The sequence below is a fragment of the Leptonychotes weddellii genome, chromosome 1 (assembly GCF_054177405.1).
Source record: "Leptonychotes weddellii isolate Sample4059 chromosome 1, ASM5417740v2, whole genome shotgun sequence".
In the NCBI taxonomy this organism is placed as follows: Eukaryota; Metazoa; Chordata; class Mammalia; order Carnivora; family Phocidae; genus Leptonychotes; species Leptonychotes weddellii.
The window spans coordinates 111,625,186-111,650,179 of record NC_138369.1 but is presented as its reverse complement, the minus strand read 5'-3'; the positions used below and the strand labels follow the sequence as shown (position 1 = coordinate 111,650,179).

Below are 24,994 nucleotides of genomic sequence, written 5' to 3'. Positions count from 1 at the left end.
AGAGAGAATGAGAGAGAGAGAACACCTGAGAGGGGATAGGGTCAGAGGACGAAGCAGACTCCCTGCCGAGCAGGAAGCCCGATGCGGGACTCGATCCAGGGACTCCAGGATCATGACCTGAGCCAAAGGCAGTCGCTTAACCAACTGAGCCACCCAGGCGCCCAGGAATTTTCTTTTTTTTTCAGATTTTATTTATTTATTTGACAGACAGACAGCGAGAGAAGGAACACAAGCGGGGGAGTGGGAGAGGGAGAAGCAAGCTTCCTGCAGAGCAGGGAGCCCGACGCAGGGCTCGATCCCAGGACCCTGGAATCATGACCTGAGCCAAAGGCAGGCACTTAACGACTGAGCCACCCAGGCGCCCCTAGTATTTTTATTTTTAAAGATTTGTTTATTTTATTTATTTTTTTAAGATTTTATTTATTTGACAGAGAGAGACATAGCGAGAGAAGGAACACAAGCGCGGGAGTGGGAGAGGGAGAAGCAGGCTTCCCGCGGAGCAGGGAGCCTGATGCGGGGCTCCATCCCAGGACCCTGGGATCATGACCTGAGCTGAAGGCAGATGCCTAACGACTGAGCCACGCAGGTGCCCCAGGAATTTTCTCCTTGGGCCATAACTCGAAATCATTTTAAAAATTAAATACCCCATTGGAAAGGTAAGGGGGGCTGCTCAGGTGGCTCAGTCATCAGAGCGTCTGCCTTCGGCTCAGGTCATGATCCCAGGGTCCTGGGATCGAGTCCTGCATCAGACTCCCTGCTCAGCGGGGAGCCTGCTTCTCCCTCTCCACCCGGCTCGTGCTATCTGTCTCTCTCTCTCTCAAATAAATCAAAAAAAAAAAAAAAAGGAAATGTAAGGGATCCCAATATCCCAAACGTTAAGCTGACAGCTCTTCTACATTTTATTTCCGGCTACTAGCAGTCCAGTGCCTGGCAATGAGAGACCTTTCTGTGTCCAGTTCCCTTCCTCTCCTTCGCCCACAAGCATCTCTTCCCCTACATGAGGATAGGTGTTTTCCATTCTCACACTGGCCGCAATCAAATCAAGAAAAACTCTAAGCTATGAGGCTCAGAGAGAAAACCACACACACACACACACACACACACACCCCATTTCTGTGACCTAGAAATTTGAATTCTCCAAGCTTTTATTACATCTATGTGTAAGCCTGATGCTTACCCATCAGAGCCATTTAGAGTGTTTTCAGAAAGGGATGAGCCCTCTGTAAGTCAATTAACCCGCTGAGATAAGTACAGTGGCAGGCTTTCCTTCAGAGAAGGGAAATACAAATGATTTGTGACTCTAATTAACTTCAAACACAGCAGCAGGAATACAATTTGGCACAGAATCCAAAGAGGAAATAGTCCATCTATATTCAGTTCTGGTGGCCAGAAGACCGTAATTGAATTTCCTTCCTAGCAGAGACACTCCTCATAGGGCAGGGTAAGGCAGGGGTAGGGGGTTTCCTAGCAATGAGGTTTCCCTGTTCTATGAAGCTCTGTATCCAAAGCAGCCCTTTGAATGTCCTGGAAACCGTTCAAGGTGTGGATACACTGTCCTCAACTTTCTCATCCAGCCTTGTCAATCTTGTACAAAAAGGCGGAGATTGGGCTGACCAACCCCGTGGAAAGGGCATGGGAAGGAGACAGGCTGTGAGCCTTGAGGACCAGCAGAGGGAGGGCACCTCTGCCCTATCTGCTCCCTGATGCCCAAATGCCTCCACTGGAAACAAAGTCTGGCATTCCTCAATGAAAAAGAGATCTTTAAATGTCTCCACAGTTGTTAACTCCCCTTGGAAGAAGGAACACAGTGTCTTAACTCAAGCAGGTTGAGATATGAATGACTGATACTAGTTCCTTCTCAGAAAGCGGATTTTCACTAGTCATGAGGAAAGACTGTGGGGTCTCCGGGTGCCTGACCGGGGGTGGGGAGATGCCAAGAGGTGAAATGGCACAGAAGGGAGACACCAGGGTCCCAAAGCCACGCTTGGCCCCATCGCTTCACAGCCTTGCTAACAGCTAGATCTAAACACATCAAGGGCAGAAGATACCATAAACCTGCCCTGAACGGATGCCCCCAAGATCACTCAGAGGAGACAGATGGCAGGTGGGGTGCAAAGAGGCTTGGTCTGCCAGACAGAAACCTTATTCCAGTCCTAGCCCTCCGTGGCTGGCTCTGTACACTGTTTCCTCATCTGTAAACAAGAAATTGACCCGTGATTTCTAACTTTCCAGACCGCTCCCATGAGGGCAGTGAACACCCCTCTCTTGGTTCCTGCTGCACCTTGGCACCTAGGGCAGAGCCTGGGATGCAGGAGGCATTCAAAGAATATTTGTTGAAGGACTGAATGAATAGAAGTTGAGTTTTCCGGGGTGCCTGGGTGGCTAAGTTGGTTAAGCGTCTGCCTTCGGCTCAGGTCCTGATCCCAGGGTCCCCCATGGGCTCCCTGCTCAACAGGGAGCCTGCTTTTCCTTCTGCCTGCCGTTCCCCCTGCTTGTGCTCACTCTCTCTCTGTCAAATAAATAAATAAATAAAATCTTAAAAAAAAGAAGAAGTTGAGTTTTCCTTCACCCTCCGGAGGCCCTCCTTACACTTTTGCCAAAGTGGAGAACAATTTCAATCGCTCTATTTAAATATTTGACAGTTCATCTCTCTGACAGATTTGAGATCCTTTAACTCAATTTTTTAGAAATTGATCCTAAGAAAATAAATCATCAGAGATATGATCAAAGGTTTATGCCAAAGAATAGCTCGATAATTACAGGGGGAAAATTCCTAAAAGTCGAAGTCAACCTAATGTCCCAAACAGGAGGTTTTGAAATAAATTATGGTGTAACTGTAGAACACAGTACTGTACAGCCAACTAAAAATGTCTTCAGAATGTTTCACGACATGAGAATCTTCATTAATTGTTAAATTTTAAAAGTAGGATGCAAAAGGGCACCTGGGTGGCTCAGTCGGTTAAGCGACTGCCTTCGGCTCAGGTCATGATCCTGGAGTCCCAGGATCGGGTCCCGCATCGGGCTCCCTGCTCCGCGGGGAGTCTGCTTCTCCCTCTGACCCTCCCCCCTCTCATGTGCTCTCTGTCTCTGTCATTCTCTCTGTCTCAAATAAATAAATAAAATCTTTAAAAAAAAGTAGGATGCAAAGGTTTTATGTAGTATGTCTTTATATGTATTTTATATATGCATAGCAAAAGATCTAAGAGATTATATGAAGTGCTAACAATTGCTACCTCTGAGAAGTCTGATTTGGGATAATTTTGTATTTTCTTTTTTATACTTCCTCTGTTTGTTCCCAAATGTTCTTTAAAACATATTTTACTTTTATTTGCAGAAATAATTTTTATTTCCTATGAGGGCTTTTCCAAATATTTACCATGTCCTAAATGGCAAGGCAAGAAAGGACCCTGACAGCTTCCCCCAAACAATGACACAAGTAATAGAAGCTATCCTCTTAATGCCATGCCATAGGCATCTCTCTCTCTGCACTGGTGCATATAAATTGAGGATGCTTCTATTTCTTCAACAGAGGGGAGCCATATTCAAGTAGAGTTCATTAGCTTGGATACTTGGCTCACATATACATTGTTAAGAATTCAATACTAGTGCTAATTGGTTCCAGATGTCAAGAATATTAAAAGACATCTTAATTTTGAAGGACAAATGCAAATTATCTGTGTATGTAATTGTAAATATTCAGTTTAACCCTTTTACCAAATAAAATGTGTGCCACTATAACTTTTTGTTGCCTTGGGGATACTGCCTGTCATGCAGAAAATGATCAATAATTATTTGTCAAACTCGATCGAACAGAATTTCATCCACACCTGCCAAAAATATAATTATTTTCAAAATGTCCATACTGATCATGATTTATAAATGAAATGTATCTTTCTCTAGGTCATTCCTCTACTTAAAATCTCCACTGGCTCCCATTTGCCAATAGAATGCAGCCCCTCCCAGGCTATACCCCATCCCTATCTCGGGTCTCACGTCCAACCCTCCCCCAAGAGTCCTATATTCTGACCCTAACAGACTCCTGAATGTGTTCCAGGCACATTCCCTTGCCCTCTTGTGTCTTTCTGAATGTCCTTGACCCCCTTGTCCCCTTGGCAAACTCCCACTCATCCTTCGGGTTCCTCTCAAGTGTATCCCCTCTGAATTTCTGGAATTTAACCCCTGCCTTACCCACTCCTCCCCCAACCACACATTCCTGTAGCATTCTTTTTTTTCTTAATGTATATAGCATTTTACATGTTGAATACAGTTATTTGTTTATATGTCTCTTTCCTGCTATAAATCAGAAGCGTCCAAAAAATATAAAAAAGAAAATGTTAGAACGGTTTTTCCAAAATTTTTAATCTAAAAAATAAGAATAAAATTAAGCCTTATATTCAATATGATTATAATGTATATTAACATGCAATAATAAGATATTCAATGTGTGGAACATAAGGCTTAATTTTATTTGTGGTATATTGCATTAGGTGGCTTACTGTGGATTATGTTGACCCTCTGATGGTCATCCGGGTCCCTAAGAGCTTCCAGGACAGAGGATCGTCTTCACCGAAGAGGGGTAGATAGTACCACCCTCACCACCTTCACCATTTCAAGCTATGATACTTTGTATATTACAAATACCCACTGAGGTGGATTTACAGATCGCATTATCTGTTTTTATTTAACTGACCCCACAAAAAGAGCTAGTCATTTAAAAAGATTCCTACAAAGAAACCATAACATAGTCAGTTGCAGCAAAAACAATGAACCCAAAAGTACAAAAGTTTGCTATCTAACAAGAATTTAAAAACAAAATTCAGGGTACCTGGGTGGCTCCGTCGGTTGGGCGTCTGCCTTTGGCTCAGATCGTGATCCTGGAGTCCCAGGATCAAGCCCCATGTGGGGCTCCCTGCTCAGCAGGGGGTCTCTTCTCCCTCTCCCTCTGCCCCTCCCTGCTGTGTTCTCTCGCGCGCGCTCACTCTCTCAAATGAATAAATAAAATCTTTTTTTTTAAGACTTTATTTATTTATTTCACAGAGAGAGAGCAAGCAAGGGAACTGGCAGAGGGAGAGGGAGAGACAGGCTCTCCACTGAGCAGGGAGCCCAATGTGGGGCTCCATCCCAGGACCCTGGGATCATGACCTGAGCCGAAGGCAGATGCTTAACCGACTGAGTCACCCAGGCGCCCTTGAATAAATAAAATCTTTAAAACAAAACAAAATAAACAGGGGTACCTGGGTGGCTCAGTCAGTTAAACATCTGCCTCCAGCTCAAGTCATAATCCCAGGGTCCTGGGATCAAGGCCCGCAACAGGCTCCCTGCTCCGGGGGAGTCTGCTTCTTCCTCTCCCTCTGTCCTCCCCACCATTGTGCTCTCTCTCTCTCAAATAAATAAATAAAATATTTTTTAAAAATAAAAACAAAATAAACATTGTTACTCTGTGATCCTATAACAACTCATGAAGAACAATTGCTTTTGAAGGAAATTAGTACACTGGGAGCAACTATTTTGAAAAGAGATATTTGAACATGTATGTGATTTTATTACTGAAAATAATATGTCATACTGTACCTAGAGATAACTCAAAACTTTTAAATCTGTTTCAGAAATCTTACAAATGAAGAACCTCTATGGGTTTTCAAACACTTTCTTAGAAATATAGAAACACAACCTGTCTCATTAGTTTGAAAAAACAACTGAAATGCATCAAGGAAGATGGAAAACTGCCAACTTTTAATACGAATCTTTGCAAAATTGATGCAGGAGGTTGACACGAGTATAATTATTAAGGAAGACAGTCAATGATATACTTTTCCTATATTATTCTGTGTCCTCATATGAGGTATATTTTTCAGCCAAAGCAGCTATTAAAATCAAACAGTAAAATTAACTGACCTAAGAATCAGACTTTTGAATATTTTTATCCCAGTATTAAATAATGAAGTAGGTTCAAACTCATTGCTCTCATAAATTATTATTACTAATTTAAAAAGAAGAAAAAGAGTTGGCATCATTAATAAATAATATGAAATAAAATTAAAATGTTATTTCCTTCTTTCCCATTCTCTTAATATTTTTGTGTACATTTTATACTGTATATAATACCTTAATACAATTATTCATCTGGGGAGATGAGTACATAAACATATGTACATCTAGAAACAGAGAAGGTAGTTAATAAATTTTGCAGAATGAAAATCTTATAAGATTTAATACAGGATATAAAAAGTGCCCATGAATCCTGTACACAAAATGTGAAGAAATACACAAAGGGCTGGAGCTCCTAGGTAAACCATGCTCTGTTTATTTTGTAATAATCAAAGGGACAGAAATCGTCTCTAAAAATTTTGCTGTCCTAGAATTTAAGCTACACCACTGAGTAAAAGATAATCATGTGGCGGGCGCCTGGGTGGCTCAGATGGTTAAGCGTCTGCCTTCGGCTCAGGTCATGACCCCAGGGTCCTGGGATCGAGTCCCACATCGGGCTCCCTGCTCCTTGGGAGCCTGCTTCTCCCTCTGCCTCTCTGTCTCTCATGAATGAATAAATAAAATCTTTAAAAAAAAAAAAGATAATCATGTGGCATTATATATCCAGCTACGAAAATGTACTAGAGAGGAATTAAATATTGAAGAGTAGTGGCATTTTCTGGCAAACTCTCAAGATATAATCATGAAATTCACTTGACCCAACAAAGGCACATTCTAGTATCTTTCCTAAGAACAACTAATTTGAATTCATGAATTTGATGAAATTCTCCTGTCCCCAGAAAATGCCCAGCCAGTTAGTGAAAAGAACATAGAGGGAAATTAGAGGCATTTTTATCACTTACCATTATAGAGCAACATAGTGCTTTAAAAATGAGATTGAAACATATTTCGTTTTCTTCTCTCAAATTCTGGGAACCTTTTGTTTCCACTTAACAGATTAGCACATGGATGCATTTGAAGTTAATTCACTTGTTACTACGCCCAGATCTTTAACTGCTGCAGAATGTTTACTAACCTTCTTGTGCAAAACACGCCTCTCAAAGGCTGCTCCTTCTCACGTGCTGAGATCAGTTTACGGAGCTATGAGATGCGGTGAGCAAACGAGATGGGGACCACTGAACTACTGTATGGATGAGACAAAGCAAGCAGCTTACAGGAAGACAATTTGAGGACAAATGATCACTACTCTCCCCGTGGGGGGCAAACATATGGACCGCATTAACTCTAAGTGACTGTGCTAGCTGAGGCGGAAATGGGTTCATGGAGGGTTCAGACACATTCATGGAGAAAGCTCTCTAATGAAAGTTAGGTTTGCTCAGGGAAAACTCCAGGGTTTGGAGATGGACCCCAAAGGAGGACACAAACCCTACTCCTCTCCTTTGGGAGCATGCAGCTACTCCTGCCTGACACAGAGCCAGATTCTTTTGTTCTTATCATGACATCAGAAATACATTCCAAATCCGAACACACAGAGGGAGTCTTTGATAGCCTCCTGGTCTTGGCATCGCCCCACCCTTCCTTGGGCTAGGAGGGGAAGTACAGGACTGAAGAATCAGGACTCTGGCCCTCTCTGCCAACCTAACGCCAAAATTTTTTTTTTAACAAAAGTGAGGCCCTACTTTCCTTTTAGGGGTCTTGCTGGATTGAAAGTAGCTCAGAATGACCTCCTGACCTAGAGTGCTCTCTTCTTTTATTTTCAAATTTTAAGCCCAAATGGGTTAACTTCAAAAGGGCTCTGTACAAAAATCTTACTATTTTCCCAAGGAGGTCTTATTGAGTGATTGATATTTTGAGGGCTTTCCAGCCCAATGATTTCTTTGCTAAAAACAGAGTGTACTCACTCATTTTGGTATTTGTTTGCAAACCAAACCCATAGTCTGAACACTCCGTATCCCTTCCCCCACCTCCACACTCCCCCATCTGCCCCATCCCCCCGGCTAACCAGTGGTGACCAGAGTGACCCATACCTAGCAAAGGGCGCTCCCATGTGACTTCACCTTTTACATACAGATTATGATCTGTCATTCATTAGGACTTCAAAGCCTACAAGAGAGTTTACTCCCTTTGGTAGCTAATTCCCCTTATTTCCTGAAAATCCATGTGTGGCGTGGTGGAGAATATGAGTCTACCTCTCCTCTTTCCAGAGATATAAATATTCAGTAGCCCTTATACCACAGAGAAGCTTGAGTTCCCTTTATTTTCCAACTGACTACAGATAAACAATCCCTTTCTAAGAATATTTGCTTTGAAAATAGGTCCAGAGTTTAACTTTATTCCAAAACTAACATTTTTAGTAAAGAGAGTATTTATGTTAAAGAATCTTGGGCTAATTCTGAATCTGTAGTTTCAGTAAATGGCCTTCCATAGTAATTCACTCTGCTTTCTTAGGAGGTAAATACCACTTGAGGGCTAGAGTAGTGCTTAATACTTCAGGCTTTATAGTCAGACTGCAAAGATTAGAGTCTTGGCTATGGAGCCTGAGGCAATTTACTCAACCTCTCCGTGCCTCTGTTTTCTCGTCTGTAAAATGGGCATATGAGAGCCCCTAACTCATGGAATTGTTGAAAGAATTAAAGAAACAAAACATGTATGGTGCACTCTGTTACTATTTTAAGTAAAATTTATACTTCTTTTTAACGTCCTATGAGAAAAATGCCTATTTTTGACATTTTAATTCTGCTCTATTTGGCTAAACATAATTTAACTCCGTTTCATAACCCCCAAGTATGCTGTAGCAGTATGAGAACTGGCCTTAGCTTTAGAACACCTGGGTTCAAACCTTGATACTTACTAGCTCTATAGCCTTGGCTCATTACTTCATCTCCTTAAGCCCCAGTTTCTTCACATGGGAGAAGGGATGATACTGATTGTTGACTGGACTGAATGTTTGTGTGCCCCGAGAATTCATATGTTGAAGCCCTAATCCCCCAAGTGATGATGTTTGAAGGGGGCGCCTTTCAGAGGTAATAGGTTTAGATGAGGTCATGACAGTGGAGCCCCATGATGGGATTTGTGTTTCTATAAGAAGAAGGAAAGTCTAGGGGCGCCGGGGTGCCTCAGTCAGTTGAGCAACAGACTCTCGGTTTCAGCTCAGGTCATGATCTCAGGGGTCGTGAGATTGACCCTACATCAGGCATCCCACTCAACGGGGAGTCTGCCTAAAGATTCTCACCCTCTGCTCCTCCCCTCACTCTCTCTCTCAAAAATAAATAAATAAATAAATATTAAAAAGAAGAAGAGGAAGAACAAACCATGAGAGACTCTGGACTCTGGGAAACAAACTGAGGGTTACTGAAGGAAGGGAGTGGGGGGATGGGGTAACTGGGTGATGGGTATTAAGGAGGGCACGTGGTGTGATGAGCACTGGGTGTTATATGCAACTAATGAATCTTGAACACTGCATCAAAAACTGATGATGTACTATATGATGGCTAATTGAGCTTAATTTAAAAAAAAAATCAGTTGCAAAAAGAAAAAGAAGAAGAAAGTCTAGAGCAAGCGAGCTCGCTTGCTCTCTCTTCCTACCCCGTGAGGACACAGCAAGAAAGCAACCATCCACAAACCAGGAAGGGTCCACCAGACTCTAGATCTACTGGCACCTTGACCTTAGACTTCCCAGCCTCCAGAACTGTAGGAAATTAGTGTTTATTATTTAAGCCACTGAGTATGTGGTATTTTTGTTACAACAGTCTCAACTAAGACAGATAACCCTTCTCATAGAATTGTTAAAAGATATGACATAGGTTTCCTTCAAAATCCATTTTATTCTTGCAAACTTAATCAAAAACAGAACCCTATCATATCCTTGTGTTAATTCCCTAACCACTTTACAATGAAAATGATGACAGAGAAGGAAGGGGGAAAATAGGGCAATGTAATTACTGTTCCTTCCCATTTCAGGCCTTCCTTACTCATCAGGAAACCAAAGGTAGAGAGTGTTGGTAAACTGTGTGCATATCAAGAAGTAAAATAAAAGACAACTGAGTTAGCTTTGTGCAATGTTTCCATAGTTCTAATAAGAATTAAATACTAATATGGTATATGAGCTACCAAATATAAATTGTGGAATTTTAAAGTTTCTGCATAAGAGCGAAATGTTCTTTTATTTATTTATTTATTTATTTGAGAGAGAGAGAACATTAGTGGGGGAGGGGAGAGGGAGAGGGAGAAGCAGGCTCCCCACTGAGTGGGGAATCCAATATAGGACTTCATCCCAGGACCCTAGGATCAGGACCTGAGCTGAAGGCAGACACTTAACCAACTAAGCCACCCAGGTTGCCCCAAAAGTAAAACGTTCTTATATTCGCCTTTAAAACAGACATTGCACAATATAAAGAATAGTAAGGGGTCCCTGGGTGGCTCAGTCGGTTAAGTGTCTGCCTTCAGTTCAGGTCATGATCCCAGGGTCCTGGGATGAAGCCTCAGGGCTTCTCCCTCTCCCTCTGCCCTTCCCCCAGCTTGTGCTCTCTCTCTCTCTCTCTAATAAATAATCTTAAAAAAAAAAAGAATACTAAAATTCATACTAGTAATTTTTTTTTTTAAAGACTTTATTTATTTATTTGACAGAGACAGAGACAGCGAGAGCAGGAACACAAGCAGGGGGAGTGGGAGAGAGAGAAACATCCTCAGGGAGCCCGATGTGGGACTCGATCCCAGGACCCTGGGACCATGACCTGAGCCGAAGGCAGACGCTTAACGACTGAGCCACCCAGGCGCCCACTTAAGAGAACTTCTACTATACTTTCTTGACTTGATTATTTATATGTCTTGAGTCCTAATCTAGACTGTGACCACTTTAAGAGAAGGAGAGCAGATTTTATTCATCTCTGAATTTCTAACATAGCATTGGATTACGGCAAGTACTTAATAACTGCTGGCTAAAAAAATGAATGAGTTTGAATTAACAAATACCTGAATATATCACGTTGAAGCCACCCTATATTCTTAACTTAAATGTTGCCAAACTTACAACATGGTTGGTCTGTCATTAAACCCACCTGTAAGTATTATTACTGAAATTATAAAAAACTTCCTTATAAAACAAATTTCCTCATAACAGGGATGATCACAAGACAATCCCTGAAAATAGCATTAGAGCTAAAATATAGTACATGCATAATATATTTTGATCTAATGGCGGTAGGCATTTGGAATAAATGTTCTTATTTAGAATTCTAAGCAAGGACAACTGCTAGGGGACATCTGTCCTCCTTGCAGCCATTTCTAAATATTAGGCAATTTGAAGTATGATCTTTTGAATCATCCATTTGAGTCTTAAGAGTTTCTTCATTCTTTGTTTTTTTTTCAATATCTGTATCATATTTCAATTTCTTGTGTTTACTCCTCAGGCTCCTAGAAGCATACAGCAACTTTAATAGCACTCCCTTTGTGACAGGCATTTCATATACTGTACAATCAAAGCTTTTCAAGTCTGCTCTATAACTGTTGATTTGTTGATTGGGGTTTAACCTTCTCTTCTAAAAGAAGGCTTCTCAGAAGTGGAATTCTTTGTAAAGTCACAGTTTATGAGAGTGTTATATTCCCTACTTCATGTTGTTTGTCAGGTGAATGGGATGGCAATATCCAGAAATGCCCGGAAAATACACACACAGGTTTATAGAGAATCACAGTTCAGATTCTTGAAAAAGAGCAATGTTGAACACCTTGGGTCAGACATAAAGGATGAGGTAGGCTAGTGTAACCAAGGCCACGTCCCCAAATCAGCATTTCTCCATGTGTGGTCGGAGGCCCTCAGGGCTCCCTGGGATCAACACTATTTTCACAATAATAATGACATTACATAGCTTCATGCTTTCATTTTCTCTCTCCATTCATAAGTGTACAGGTTGCAAAAAGCTCATCAATATGTAGATTCCACGTTGAAACTAACCGTTAGAAAACTAATACTTCCCAAGTCTCAGTGTAGTATAGAAGAAAAATACTTGCCATTATATGAAAAGACTATCACACCAGATTTTCTTCATACATTTCAACCAAGAAAACATATAACAACAGATTAAAGTGTAGAAACACATATGAGAATCCAGCTATCTCATATTACATCACAATAAAGAGATTTGCAAAATAATGCCACTCTTCTAATTTATATTTTCTTGTCTTGGGAAATATAATTCTCTTTCATAAAAATAAGTTATTTATATTAATTTGTAACAGGTTTACTATCAATTTTTAAATGAATACATATATATGTACATTTTCTCAGTTTTAATTCCTAATGTAGGAAATATTTATACATATTAGTCACATAGACAAAAGCTCTTTTCTTTGGAGTTTTCAATACTTTTAGAGGGTAAATGGGTTTTTAGAACAAAATGTTTAAGAACCTCTGCCCTAAATGAATTAAGTCCGATCTGAAAATAATAATACCATATGATTTGATTGACACTGAAAGCACTTTTCCCAAAATAAATTACAAAGAAAAGTAATGAACTAGAGAGAACTCTAAAGAACAACTTTCCATTCCAACTCCAATTAGCATGAAGTAGAAAGGTAAAATCTCATTTTTAAGTGACATTACATAAGTTTCATAGCTATCAGTATGAAACAAATTCTATCAGATACTGCAAAATATCAGTACAACTTATGCATAGGTACACACAACTATTTGGTTCCTTAAGTCAAGGGCCTGTTTTGTTTTTTGTTTTGTTTTGTTTTGTTTTGAGAGAGAGAGAGGTGGGGGAAAGGACAGAGGGAGAGAGAGAATCTTAGGCAGGCTCTACACCCAGCTCGGAGCCCAACATGGGGCTCGATCTCACAACCCTGAGATCATGACCTGAGCCCAAATCAAGAGTTAGCCACTTAACCGAATGAGCCATCCAGGTGCCCCTCCTTAAGTCAAGAGCTTCTAATTGACTTTTGAACTGTTATTATCTGTTAACACAACAGTGTCAGTGACTAAGTTCCAAACAGAAAATGTAATGAAAGAATTATCACTAAGTAAAATAAATTATTCTTCTACTTAGTAGAATAAAATATGAAGAATCAAGATGTAAACTATGAGTTACTTTGCTCCAAAATGTGTGCATGTGTATTGTAGTGTTGTATCTGTACTGTTCCTGCACAAATTAATTATTTTTATGTGATAAAATTACCTTAAAATTAAAGTTCACACATGCATACATACACCCAAATACTCATGCTGTTATATATCAGTTTAAGAATCAAAATTGATATCAGAGGGCGCCTGGGTGGCTCAGTCGTTGAGCGTCTGCCTTCGGCTCAGGTTATGATCCCAGGGTCCTGGGATCGAGTCCCACATCGGGCTCCCTGCTCGGCAGGAAGCCTGCTTCTCCCTCTCCCACTCTCCCTGCTTGTGTTCCTGCTCTCGCTGTCTCTCTCTCTGTCAAATAAATAAATAAAATCTTTAAAAAAAAATTGATATCAGAGCCATCTAACTTAAAAAGAATAAGAGTTTCAAAATACCTATGCTACTTGGTTTTCAGTTGCTGGGTTACTAAATGATATTGAAACAATTATGCAAAAAACTCAGCTATATAAAAGTTATAATACCTCTTTATCTCATTATCATTTAAATGTTAAATGCTCCATTATAGAGGTAAATTGGGTTTAAAAAAGAATGTTTCAAGCAGAAGAGCAAAAAATATAAGGTTAAACAGCGTGAGGAACAAGAGCTTCAATCTGTGGTAGAAAGCTTACTAGGGCATGGATTGATCTTTTGATATACTAAGAAAGCCAGACCCTCTGACATGCCCTATGAAGAGTAAATATACTGATCTGGAACAAAAATTATGTGAAACAGCTGTTAAGTGACAGAAGAAATGTGCATCAGACCACCAGCCTGTCATAAATATTGCACTCTTAATCAGAAAGCATCTGTCTTTTCATTTCCTTTTCAGCAATCTCTGCATTGTATTTAATCTGTGCAGAATGCTTCTTTCTCCTAACAGGTGCAACAATGTTTACAAATTGAAAACCTTATTTAAATGAAAAATACAACTGAAGACATTTCAATTAACAGGGCATTATTTTATGAGAAGGAATAATTCTAGCATTTGGCAAATCCATACATTGCTTTGCATCTGTGAAATTAGTTATTGGAAAATTAGAGCATAGACACCAAGAAAAGCTAAAGATGAAATATGCTTCATGCAATCTTATTCAATATATAAGCACCCAGGGAAACTATAGGGAAAAGGCCTTGGTGGGAATATGGAACCATGAAATATTGGGGATGGATATTATAAAATGTCATGTTTCACCAAAAATCATTTTAGAATAATACCCCATATGTCCATTAAAAGTGGCGTCTGTGGCACTAGTTTCTTTTCCTACAGTTTTTTTTTCCCTATTATCATTCACTCGTTGAAACAGACTATAATAGCTCCATAATCAATTTGCTGGAAAAAAAAAATGGCAAAAGCACTGAAGTTAGCATTATAATCACCCAAATAAAATTTAAATAAATCATCTCTCCCAAAACCTGAGTATAATTATAAAATAGCTCATTTAGAACACATGCAATTTATAAAGTGAAAAGGACTATAGAATTGTCCACTTTGGCTCTTTTACTGAAAATGAGTGCAGTGATAATGAACCCCATTCCTACAAGGGCCAGGGGAGTAATGCAGGCAATGCAAGTCTGGGGAAACATGTGGCCTGTTAGGTTGATTGTTTCAATTTGTGATAGCAACAGGCATTGAAGAAATACTCTTCTTAACTGCACTCTAGGACAAACAACATGGCAGACTCCTTAATAAAGAACATGGCAAGCTGGTGAGTAATGCACAATTTAGCCAATTGTTTCCATTGGGGAAAAATGTTTCCAAATATCCAATTTTTCCCAAAGCTCAGGGCAAACAGAATGTATCTGTAAATTGGATTTTGCCCTTGGGCTTCCAAGTTGCAACCTTTAGTGTAATAGTTGAGAACATGGGCTTACTGTTAAACAGATCCAAAGCCAACTTCTATCTTGGCTATTTATTAATTTTATGACTTTGGATAAGTTACTTGATTTTAAGCTTTATTTCATCCTTGGCAAAAAAGCATTAATTATAATAGCTGACTCAAAATGATATTATAAATATTAGGTAGGGATAAATAAAAATTTTTAGCACATCGAGTACTCAATAAGTGGTAGATATTTTATAAATTATATGCACAATATATATAATATGTAACTATATATACACATATATTTTTAAATCTAATTGCAAATTCAAGAAAAAGCTCTAATTTCCTCCATGCTTTACTAATGGACATAGGGTAAATATTCTTTATATGATGGATAAAGCCTGTCACTGTTTATCATTCCTCTCAATGTATACAAATATTTATTATAGGTTAATGCAGAAAGCAAAGGTTATTATCTGTTCTTGGAAGAATTCACCACACAAAATTATCTCATCTCAAGCATTTACATTTTGCAAGGGACAAACACGTTAAATTTTTTTTCCACACTAAAGCATTATAGACAAGGTCATTTGTTATAAAGCATAGGGGATTCTCTTTTAATTGCTTTTTTAGAGACAAATATAATAAAAAATAATTTTGCTGATGGGAGTTGCACATTTGGGGTATAATTTGAAAAAAACTGATCAGCTCTTTCAGACTAAGCCAGTTCTAGAAGATAGACTTTAGCCGTAAGAGTTTCACAGTGATAACAGTGTCTTCTTAGAACTTTACTGTGACCTGTTTCCAAATCTTTCTACTGACACATCAGATCCTCCCGGTGATCCTCATTAGATGCTACCATTTCAGCCTTAGCAGCTTGTCTTCCTTAATAATTAACAAGCTCCTCCTTTCCACTAATGTGTTCTTGTCTAAAAAGTTTGGAGATTTTTCCACTAATAGTTGAACCTACAATCAGATACCTGTGATGATAGCTATAGTTCATAGAGGCCTTATTATGTGCTCAGTATTAGCTAAATCCCTTCCATGAAGTCTCACTTAATCCTTACCAGGTCTCTAAGAAGTAGATTCCTTAAAAGTACAACAGGGCTCCTCATCTGCAAAACAAGTCTGAAAGAGGTCAACTCATTTGTCTCGTAAGTATCAGAGTCAAGTATCGACCCATTCCTAATGCTATACTATACTGTCTGTCAAATTCTTGGCTTAAGATTTAACCATGATGATTTAGACAGGGATGGGATAAAAGATATTCAACACGTTAACATGACAGGAGCTGGATGGGCTGAGGTAGGAGGATGATGAAGAGATATTAAAAGATATCAAACAGGAAAATTAAAAATGAGTTATTGTCTTAATACATTGATTTCATTAAAGTGTATATAGTGGGCTTGGTAAAAAACTACCCCTACACACGTATCCCATTTTTACACAACAATAGCATATGAAAATACAATTAAAAAAAAACAGGTAAATTGTAATGATAACTTTTCCATTACCTAAGAATTCACCTCATTACAATAGGATTCACCTGGAGTCTCTCCCTCCATGAATTTAAGTCATTAGTGACCGTTAGCTGTTTACAGAGGAACTCAGGGATGAGTGTGGGAGTGCTGCTGAGAAACAGAAAGGGAAATATTGCTAATGCTATCAGAAATTAAGATACCCCATACCTGAAGTTGAGCCTATAAAAATGTAATTTAAACACAACTTTTCAGGAGCATCTATAGTTGAAAAACAAAGCAGGTTTTATTCTATTTTCCAGTCACTGTTTATATTGTTAATATAATAATTACCTTAATCAGGCCGCCCAACTTTCAAATTGCTCCCAATAAAGCATGCACAACTTGTGAAAGGTAAAATACTCCAACAGGCTTAGATCTGCAGAGAAACAGTTTCCTGTGTCGTAATTCTGAGAAAGGTCAAAAGGTTTGAAGTCCAACAGATAGATGAACACAGACTTAGTTAAGGTAAATCAATCTTTGGGAGAAAAAACCTCCTATCCTCATAAAAAAAAAAGTATCTTTTTGGGCAGGCAAACTATTGACAAACTTCGGGCAGCTAATCCACAAGACTCACATTAATATACAGAATGTGAAACGCATTTTCCCTTGGGCAAGGAGAGGAGAATCCATTGTCCATGTCATCTGTTTCTGTGAATACTGAAGATTACAATTATGTTTTGATGTTAATCCAACTACTGCAAATTTCTTGTTGCGAAGCACACTGTGAAAATGTGAGTGACAGTATAAATCTTTTTAAATTGAATTCAACACTATTGAAAAGAGCTGATGTTTTCAAATACTGTTACAAAGCCTCTGAACAACAAGAATAACTCTCTAAATGAAGCAGCCTCCTATAGTGACCTACTTGGTAAGAAAGACAAATAGCCAGGATAAAATCAAATTCTGCATGTCTGCTATACTGTGTGTGTGTGTGTATGGGTTTGTGGGTTTTGCATTTTTAGGAACAATCACCTCTAATGCTTTGATATCCTCAAAGGCAAACTGCACAGTGGGAACTCCAAGATGGTTGATGAAATAATCCGCATCACCTTGTATCTGTACAGAACTGACGTTGGTTTCTTGGCACTTAGCTCTTCTGGAACAGTTGAAATGATTTTTCTGAAAAACATAATTTAAATTGTTAGCATATACTATGCTTCTTGGGACACCCCAAAATCAGTGCTACTCAAAATACAGTCCATAGATCAGCTGCATCCATGTCACTCAGGAACCTGTTGGAAATATAAATGCTTTGGCTACCCCTTGTCCTCTGGAATGGGAATAGGGACCTTTAGGGATGGAGCCCAGGAACCTACGCTGTGACAATTCCCTATGGTTCTGACGTTCACTAAACTGTGACTAGCACTGGACCAAATCAAACTCTGCTTGCCGTTGGTGCTCCAAAAGCATTTTTATCATAGATTTATTATGAACTGAAATGACCCTTTAATTTGAAATATTTTAAAATGATGTTGAGTCCCCAAAAAGCTTAGGTTTTTTGTTTTTTTTTTTAAGTTTTCCAGTAAATTTAAAAGATGGCTTTGTAGGTTATAATTCCATTCTTTTTAGAATGTTTTTTGAAAACCACATAAGGAAGTTTCTCCGTTTATTCTTTTTTAAATTTTTTTTTAAAGATTTTATTTATTTATTTAATTGACAGAGAGAGAGAGACAGTGAGAGAGGGAACACAAGCAGGGGGAGGGTCAGAGGGAGAAGCAGGCTTCCCGCCGAGCAGCGAGCCTGATGCGGGGCTCATCCCAGGACCCTGAGATCATGACCTGAGCTGAAGGCAGTCGCTTAACCAACTGAGCCACCCAGGCGCCCCTCTCCATTCATTCTTAAAAGTATATTCCCTCAAGTCTCAAGTATGAAACTTTAATGGAAAAATACCAATCTCGTCAGCTGTAATTATGAGAAAAGTAAGACATTAGCAATGAGAACATTTACATCTCACATCAAGCAGAAAGTATGTAGTCAATACATGTTTGTCATTGAATCAAGACACTGACTCTTCAACAGCCCACCCCCATGTTTCTTTGGCATGATATAATTTCAAAAATACTTTTAAATATAACTGATCAAAAGATTTGGAAATGTGTATCTAATATTTAGAAAATGAATCGTTGCAACTTTTTTCAACTACAGTGTTAGATTTTTCCAACATATAATAATGTTCAATACCTATCCAACTTTCTTTGAGGACCTAAGAGAAAGATCTTTGCAACAAAGTTAAAACAATTACAATGGAAAGCCTATGTGAGCATTTATAAACAAGGCAAGGTTTCAGTTTAATGTCACTTACATGTATCTTGAGTAAAGCATAAAAACCTAATTTTTTTTATAGTGAACCCCATCAATTTGCTTCTTTTGAAAGTCTGATTTTCTGAAAAGCGAGTTAATTCTCTTTCACTTCCTGATCTACTCCTGGGGCGAAGATTCCTGAAGGTTTTAAATCAACCTGGGACAGGTTAGGTAGAGTTCAAATATTCCCAAAGAAGAGCTACCCTTAAGTACTAGATTATGAAAAGCAAAGAAATTACTTTATATCATGTACAAAATTCCAAGTACTTTTGACAGCTCCAGCTGTTGAGAACTGGCACCTTTGAAGGTATTTGTTCAGCCACACTAGATTTTTTTTCCTAATTGAATTTGAATGCTTTCATCAAGCAAGACATTCACAGGTGTCCTATCACTGGAGTCTCATTATTAGCCTGCTTCACTCATTCACATTCACTGAATGGTGCCCGGATGCATTTGAATTTGTGAAACCTAGACTGTTACACTCTTTTATGTTTTTAATAAGGATTTGATAGAATCTAGTCTTTTCTCTCCCCAAATGCTTAGCCAACAAAATTAGAAATCATTTTTACAAGTGGTTTATTTTCCCTTTACTTACATGTTTCCCTTTACTTACATTTGAGACATGTATCCTACTCAACATCAGTGAAAATACAGGTTTGGCTTTCATTTCATTTTGTATATATAATTCTTTTTTTTTTTTTTAAGATTTTGTTTATTTATTTGACAGAGAGAGACACAGTGAGAGAGGGAACACAAGCAGGGGGAGTGGGAGAAGGAGAAGCAGGCTTCCAGCGGAGCAGGGAGCCCGATGTGCGGCTCGATCCCAGGACCCTGGGATCATGACCTGAGCCGAAGGCAGACACTTAATGACTGAGCCACCCAGGCACCACCTGTATATATAATTCTTAATATCTACTCCAAATACTAGCCATGCTGATATTTCCTTAGAATTCCGTTAGAAAAATTTCTTTAGAAATTTTTTTCTCTCTGTCCCTGTCACTCCAATTCCTCAGAGTTGCCAGGCCGAGACATTTCTTCGTGCTCTTTCTTTGCATGTGTGTGAAGTTGCAGAACTTAGATGTTGGAAATGATGGGTCATCAGAACATCTGTTACTCTTTCATTTCCTGCTCTTCTTTCAATCAGTGAAGTGAACTGGACCTGCTAGTGGAAGGGGCTATCTGTGTGTTTTATTTCCTCTTTTAATTAAACAATAGGAAAACAATCTTCTGAAATATTAAAAAAAAAATTTTTTTCTCAACAGAAGATTAGCATGAATTAAAAACCAACAATTCTAAATTCTACAATATGTGTCTCTGAAAGAATTAAGTTAAAAAATGTGAAACTTAAATGTAATATATATATTTTTAAGGTTTCATTTATTTGAGAGAGAGAGAGCATGAGCTGGGGGGAGGGGCAGAGAGAGAGAGAGAAGCAGACTCCCCATTGAGCAGGGAGCCTGACTCTGGAGACTCTGGACTCAATCCCAGGACCACGGGGTCATTACCTGAGACAAAGGCAGACACTTAACTGACTGAGCCACTTAAATGTAGTATTTGATACTATTTTTATTTAGTCATTATTGCTATATAATAGCTTCCCTTTGTCAAAAAGTGTGTTTCCCATATATGCCAATTGCTAAAACGACGCAAATGACCCCACTGCAATCAATTCTTGCATTCTCTGTTTGCTCTACAAGTTTCACAAAGCACAGTTCTTGTTTTGCCTCAGCCTTTCACCAGCCCAGGACATTCTTTTTGAAGCCATTATAGATACCCTAGTCTCTCTGTTCTTGCCATGGCTAATCCCATTGCATAGCTTTATTATTTTCACCACCTTCCATTTCTGTGATTCCTTCTAGCTACGCTTACATGTTCTCTGTTTTTCGGCCAAATCAAAAGAGCAATATCCAGCCTTCAGAATTACATTCCCTAAAATACTTCCACATTCTTTTCCCTACTGTGTCTTGCTCTATTTCACCCATTTACTAACAAATCTATCTTTTCCCTAAAGGTTTGTATTACCACCTCTGTCAGTCATCTATAAAAACTTCTTTTGTAAACCAACTAAGATGCCAACAGAATGAGCATTATTTAGAATTGTTTTTAAATTGTATTTTCATGGTTGAGATCATTAAACTACTTCGATGGTGCTAAATATTGACTATGTATAGAGGAAGGCTAGAGTACAAGAAAGACAACCCAAAATTTGAGGATCAGGGACAACACAATTCCCTGAGGAACCTTCCTAGGATCTCTTCCTTACCTACGAAGCTCAGAGTTTCCCTGAAAAGTTCTGCAGAGGACTTAGTGCACCAGCTCATCCCATTTTTCCTCTCTTTGTTTTTCAGTCTCTCTTTCTCACCACCTCATCCTCTGCTGCCTATTCTCCTGTGATTTAACCAGTGATGAGGGGAGGAAGTGCTGTACCCTCAAGCCTGTGTTTATTTTGTTCCTTGGTGCTTTTTTTCCTAGCTATTTTCAGAGTAAAATAGGATAAAAAAGAACCCAATTTTCAGATTGGAGTTTTTCCCCCAGTCATTTCATCTAGGGATTTCACTTCAGAGGGAACATTCCTAGCATAGAAACCCTATTCTCTAAAACTTTTTATTATTCATTACTTTATAATCTAGGCCAAATTCATAGACCTTAAGTGACCCTAAATCTGTATTCTATCCTAATGTGAAGTGTTTTCCCACACAACACCTCAGTGGATTGTAGTAGATCTACATCAGGTAAGAGATAATGACCTACTCAACCCTGTGAACACTTACATCTGAGAAAGAAATAGAAAGAAATGTTAATTTCCTTCGTTTTACTAGAAGTTAGCCACCATGGGAAAGAGAAGGCTGGTAACAAATTTGTGCAGGTCAATTAATCTTTTAAATTTATTTACAAGGCTGAGTAAATTCAAATTAAGTATTTCATCCAAGGGGTTCAAAATGCTCCATACTTAACATTTGATAACAAGCATTTTTATTACAGTTCATAAAATAACCAAGTTCAGGCAATGCCTGAGGTTATGGCACTTGTTTAATTTCCCACCACAAGTCTGTTGAAGACCTCAAATGAAATCACCATCTCGATCCTAAAGCTGCATGCTCTTTGCAACAATACTTTTAGGCTGAAAGGCAAAACCTTATAGTAAATGATCACATAAGTGAAATACAAAGAAATTAAGTCAACATTTACCTTAATTGAATAGTGATACCAAGGCACACTGACAGATTTCTAAAGTATTTAAAAATCTGTTTGGGGCGCCTGGGTGGCTCAGTTGGTTAAGCGACTGCCTTCGGCTCGGGTCATGATCCCAGGGTCCTGGGATCGAGTCCCGCATCAGGCTCCCTGCTCTGCGGGGAGCCTGCTTCTCCCTCTCCCACTCCCCCTGCTTGTGTCCTCTCTCTTGCTGTGTCTTTCTCTGTCAAATAAATAAATAAAATCTTTAAAAAAATAAAAAATAAAAATAAATAAAAATCTGTTTAATAATTCAAACATTTTACCTCTCCCACACTCTGCTTTCCTGGGCACACATAAATATTCACTCTATATTTGTAGGAAATCTAAGGTGATTACTTACTCCAACAGCAAGTGTACGATTCAAAATAAAAGTACTACATTCTATACATTGTAATAAAATTGAATCACTTTCTTTTCATTTCAGTATTATTTTGTAACTTCAGTTGTATGGAAACAATTTATCTCCCTGGTTTTCCTGATTTTCACAATATAGTAATGTTCCAATCGTGATAATGATGCCTATGGGTATTTAAAAAATGATTTCTCGTTATAGGCACTGAGATGGTTGATTTTATGTGTCAATCTGATTGGGCCACTAGGTACTCAGATATTTGGTCAAACATTATTCTGGGTAGGTCCGTGAGGGTGTTTTCAGATGAGATTTACATTTGAGTTGGTAGACTGACTAAAGCAGATTACTCTCCCTAATGTAGTTGGGCCTTACTTCACTCAGTTTAAGGCTTGAATAGAACAAAGGGCAGCCCATCCCCAGTAAGAGAGAACTGCTACAGTCTGACATTAGCAGGGACATAAGTCTTCCTTTCTTTAGACTCAACTGAAAGCGTATCACTTCTGAGCATCAAGCTTGCTGTTTGGGGGGCTGGAACTCACACCATCAGCTCTCTGGGTTTGTTCTTTCTGGGATTGTAGGGATCTTTTTTTTATTTTTATTTTTTAAAGAATTTATTTATTTATTTGAGAGAGAGAGAGAGACAGAGAGCCAGCACGGGAAGGAGAGGGAGGAAGACTCTGAAGCAGACTCATATTGAGCACAGAGCTCTAAGTGGGGCTCGATCCCACAACCTCAAGATCATGACCTGAGCCGAAACCAAGAGTCAAACCACCCAGGTGCCCCCTCCCCCCTTTTTAAATTACATTACAACCCACTGGATGTGGGTTGTAACCAACTATATATAACTATATATATAACCATATATAACCAACTATATATCTGTGGCATTTCTTCAATGTTTATTTAGTTACTATGTGTGTACATCATGAGTTCCTTACTTGTTTTGGTTATATTTTTATGCCAGTACCTCAAGTTGCTATCCATCCTCAGTTCCTCATAATGCATTACAGTTCTCCTTTAGTAATCTTTGAGAGGAAACACGAAGTTATACTTACTGACTCACTTTAATATTTTAAACTGGAAACTTATTTAACTTATAACGCCAGCATCTGATAATGAGTTTCTTATACATAGAATATATTTTCAAATGGTAAACTTTTTTTTTAATCAATAACTATCTTGCAATGCGTTTATTAAAGATTAAATTGAGTATGGAGAGAAACCAGCTTTTTATCTTTTTTTTTTAAGTGAAAATTTTCAACCCCATAAGATGGGATTTTCAAAATCTCCAGTATCTCAAGGTTTCTGCAAAGGTTTAATCACCTACTTACAGAGTGTTAACAAAGCATTTTCAGCTTTAAATGGTGCAGAATTGCTATTCCTCTAGTATATACCAGTAGAACTGCCAAAGTGAAAACAGTCTAGTTCTCATCTCATTCTGTCCATTTTTAAAACTTTAATCTTGTTCCCAAATATGGGGAAATGTTACTTTATATTTGAAATACTTCAGATTATATTTAAAATATATTTATGTACTAATGAATGCTTTAAAGAGCACTCTGTAACAGTAAAGATAAAAAATGAAGGGGTGCCTGGGTGGCTCAGTCATTAAGCGTCTGCCTTCAGCTCAGGTCATGATCCCAGAGTCCTGGGATCGAGCCCCACATCGGGCTCCCTGCTCGGTGGGAAGCTTGCTTCTCCCTCTCTCACTCCCCCTGCTTGTGTTCCCTCTCTCACTGTGTCTCTCTCTTAAAAAAAAAAAAAGAAAGAAAAAAAAATGAAGAAATTTGCCCTTGTTCTTACTCTAACTCATGTCTCTTCCCCCAGCCCTAGATCTACTCCATTTCCCCTTCCTCTTCCCTGGTTAACTTAAGATTCCTACCAATAGGCACATGATAACAGTAGACCTATTTCTTTCTTTCTTTCTTTTTCTTTCTTTCTTTCTTTCTCTCTTTCTTTCTTTCCTTCTTTCTTTCTCTCCACTGAAGGCTTTTGTGTAACAATAAAAAGAGGTGTGTTATTTTAAACCTTAAAATAGCCACATTGCAAACAAACTTTTGTTTGTTTTGTTGGGTTTAAATAAAAAATCTCCACTAAAATAATAAAATCGTATCCACCCTATGGTATCTTGTACCACAATACATTCCAGATGAATCCATCTTTTAAGGGTAAAATCTAAATCATGAAAGTATGGAGGAAACAATGGAAGATAATTTTTAATAATCCTAGAGTGGGAAAGACATTTTTTGAGTATGAGAACATACCCAGAAGATTAAAAAAAAATTAATTACCCCAAAACTTATGTTTCCTGCATGACAAAAATTACCATAAACTAAAGATAATTGAAAACCTGGGGGAAAAAATTAGTTAACGATTCATTCCCTAGACAAATGGCTAGTTTCTGTAATACATAAAACAAAAAGCCTAAAAAGCCAATAAAAAAATAGTCAATGAACATGAACTGGCATTTCACAGAAAAATAACTATAATTGTCTTTAATGCATAAAAGGTATATAAAATATCTCTTATTTTTACTTTATGAAAAGCTTTGGCAAGTTTGATTATGGACTGAGTTGTGAAGGATATGGGAATTCTGGTGCCTCATATTGCTAAAGAAAAAAAACTGTTACAAATTCTATGAAGGTTAAATAAATTATGTCACATCCATACAATGGAATAATATTCAGTTTTTAAAAAGAACAATGAAGCTACTTATGCCCTGGAGATG

At 38.5% G+C, this 24,994-nt stretch overlaps 1 protein-coding gene across 1 annotated transcript in view; it reads right to left on the bottom strand.

The window, feature by feature from the left end:
• Positions 1-24,994, bottom strand: part of NAALADL2 (N-acetylated alpha-linked acidic dipeptidase like 2) — a 1,010,672-nt gene that overhangs the window by 43,473 nt on the left and 942,205 nt on the right. The window contains exon 12 of the mRNA XM_081813090.1: positions 17,352-17,498. Coding sequence (XP_081669216.1) covers positions 17,352-17,498 — 147 coding nt within the window. The remainder of the gene's footprint in view (positions 1-17,351; positions 17,499-24,994) is intronic.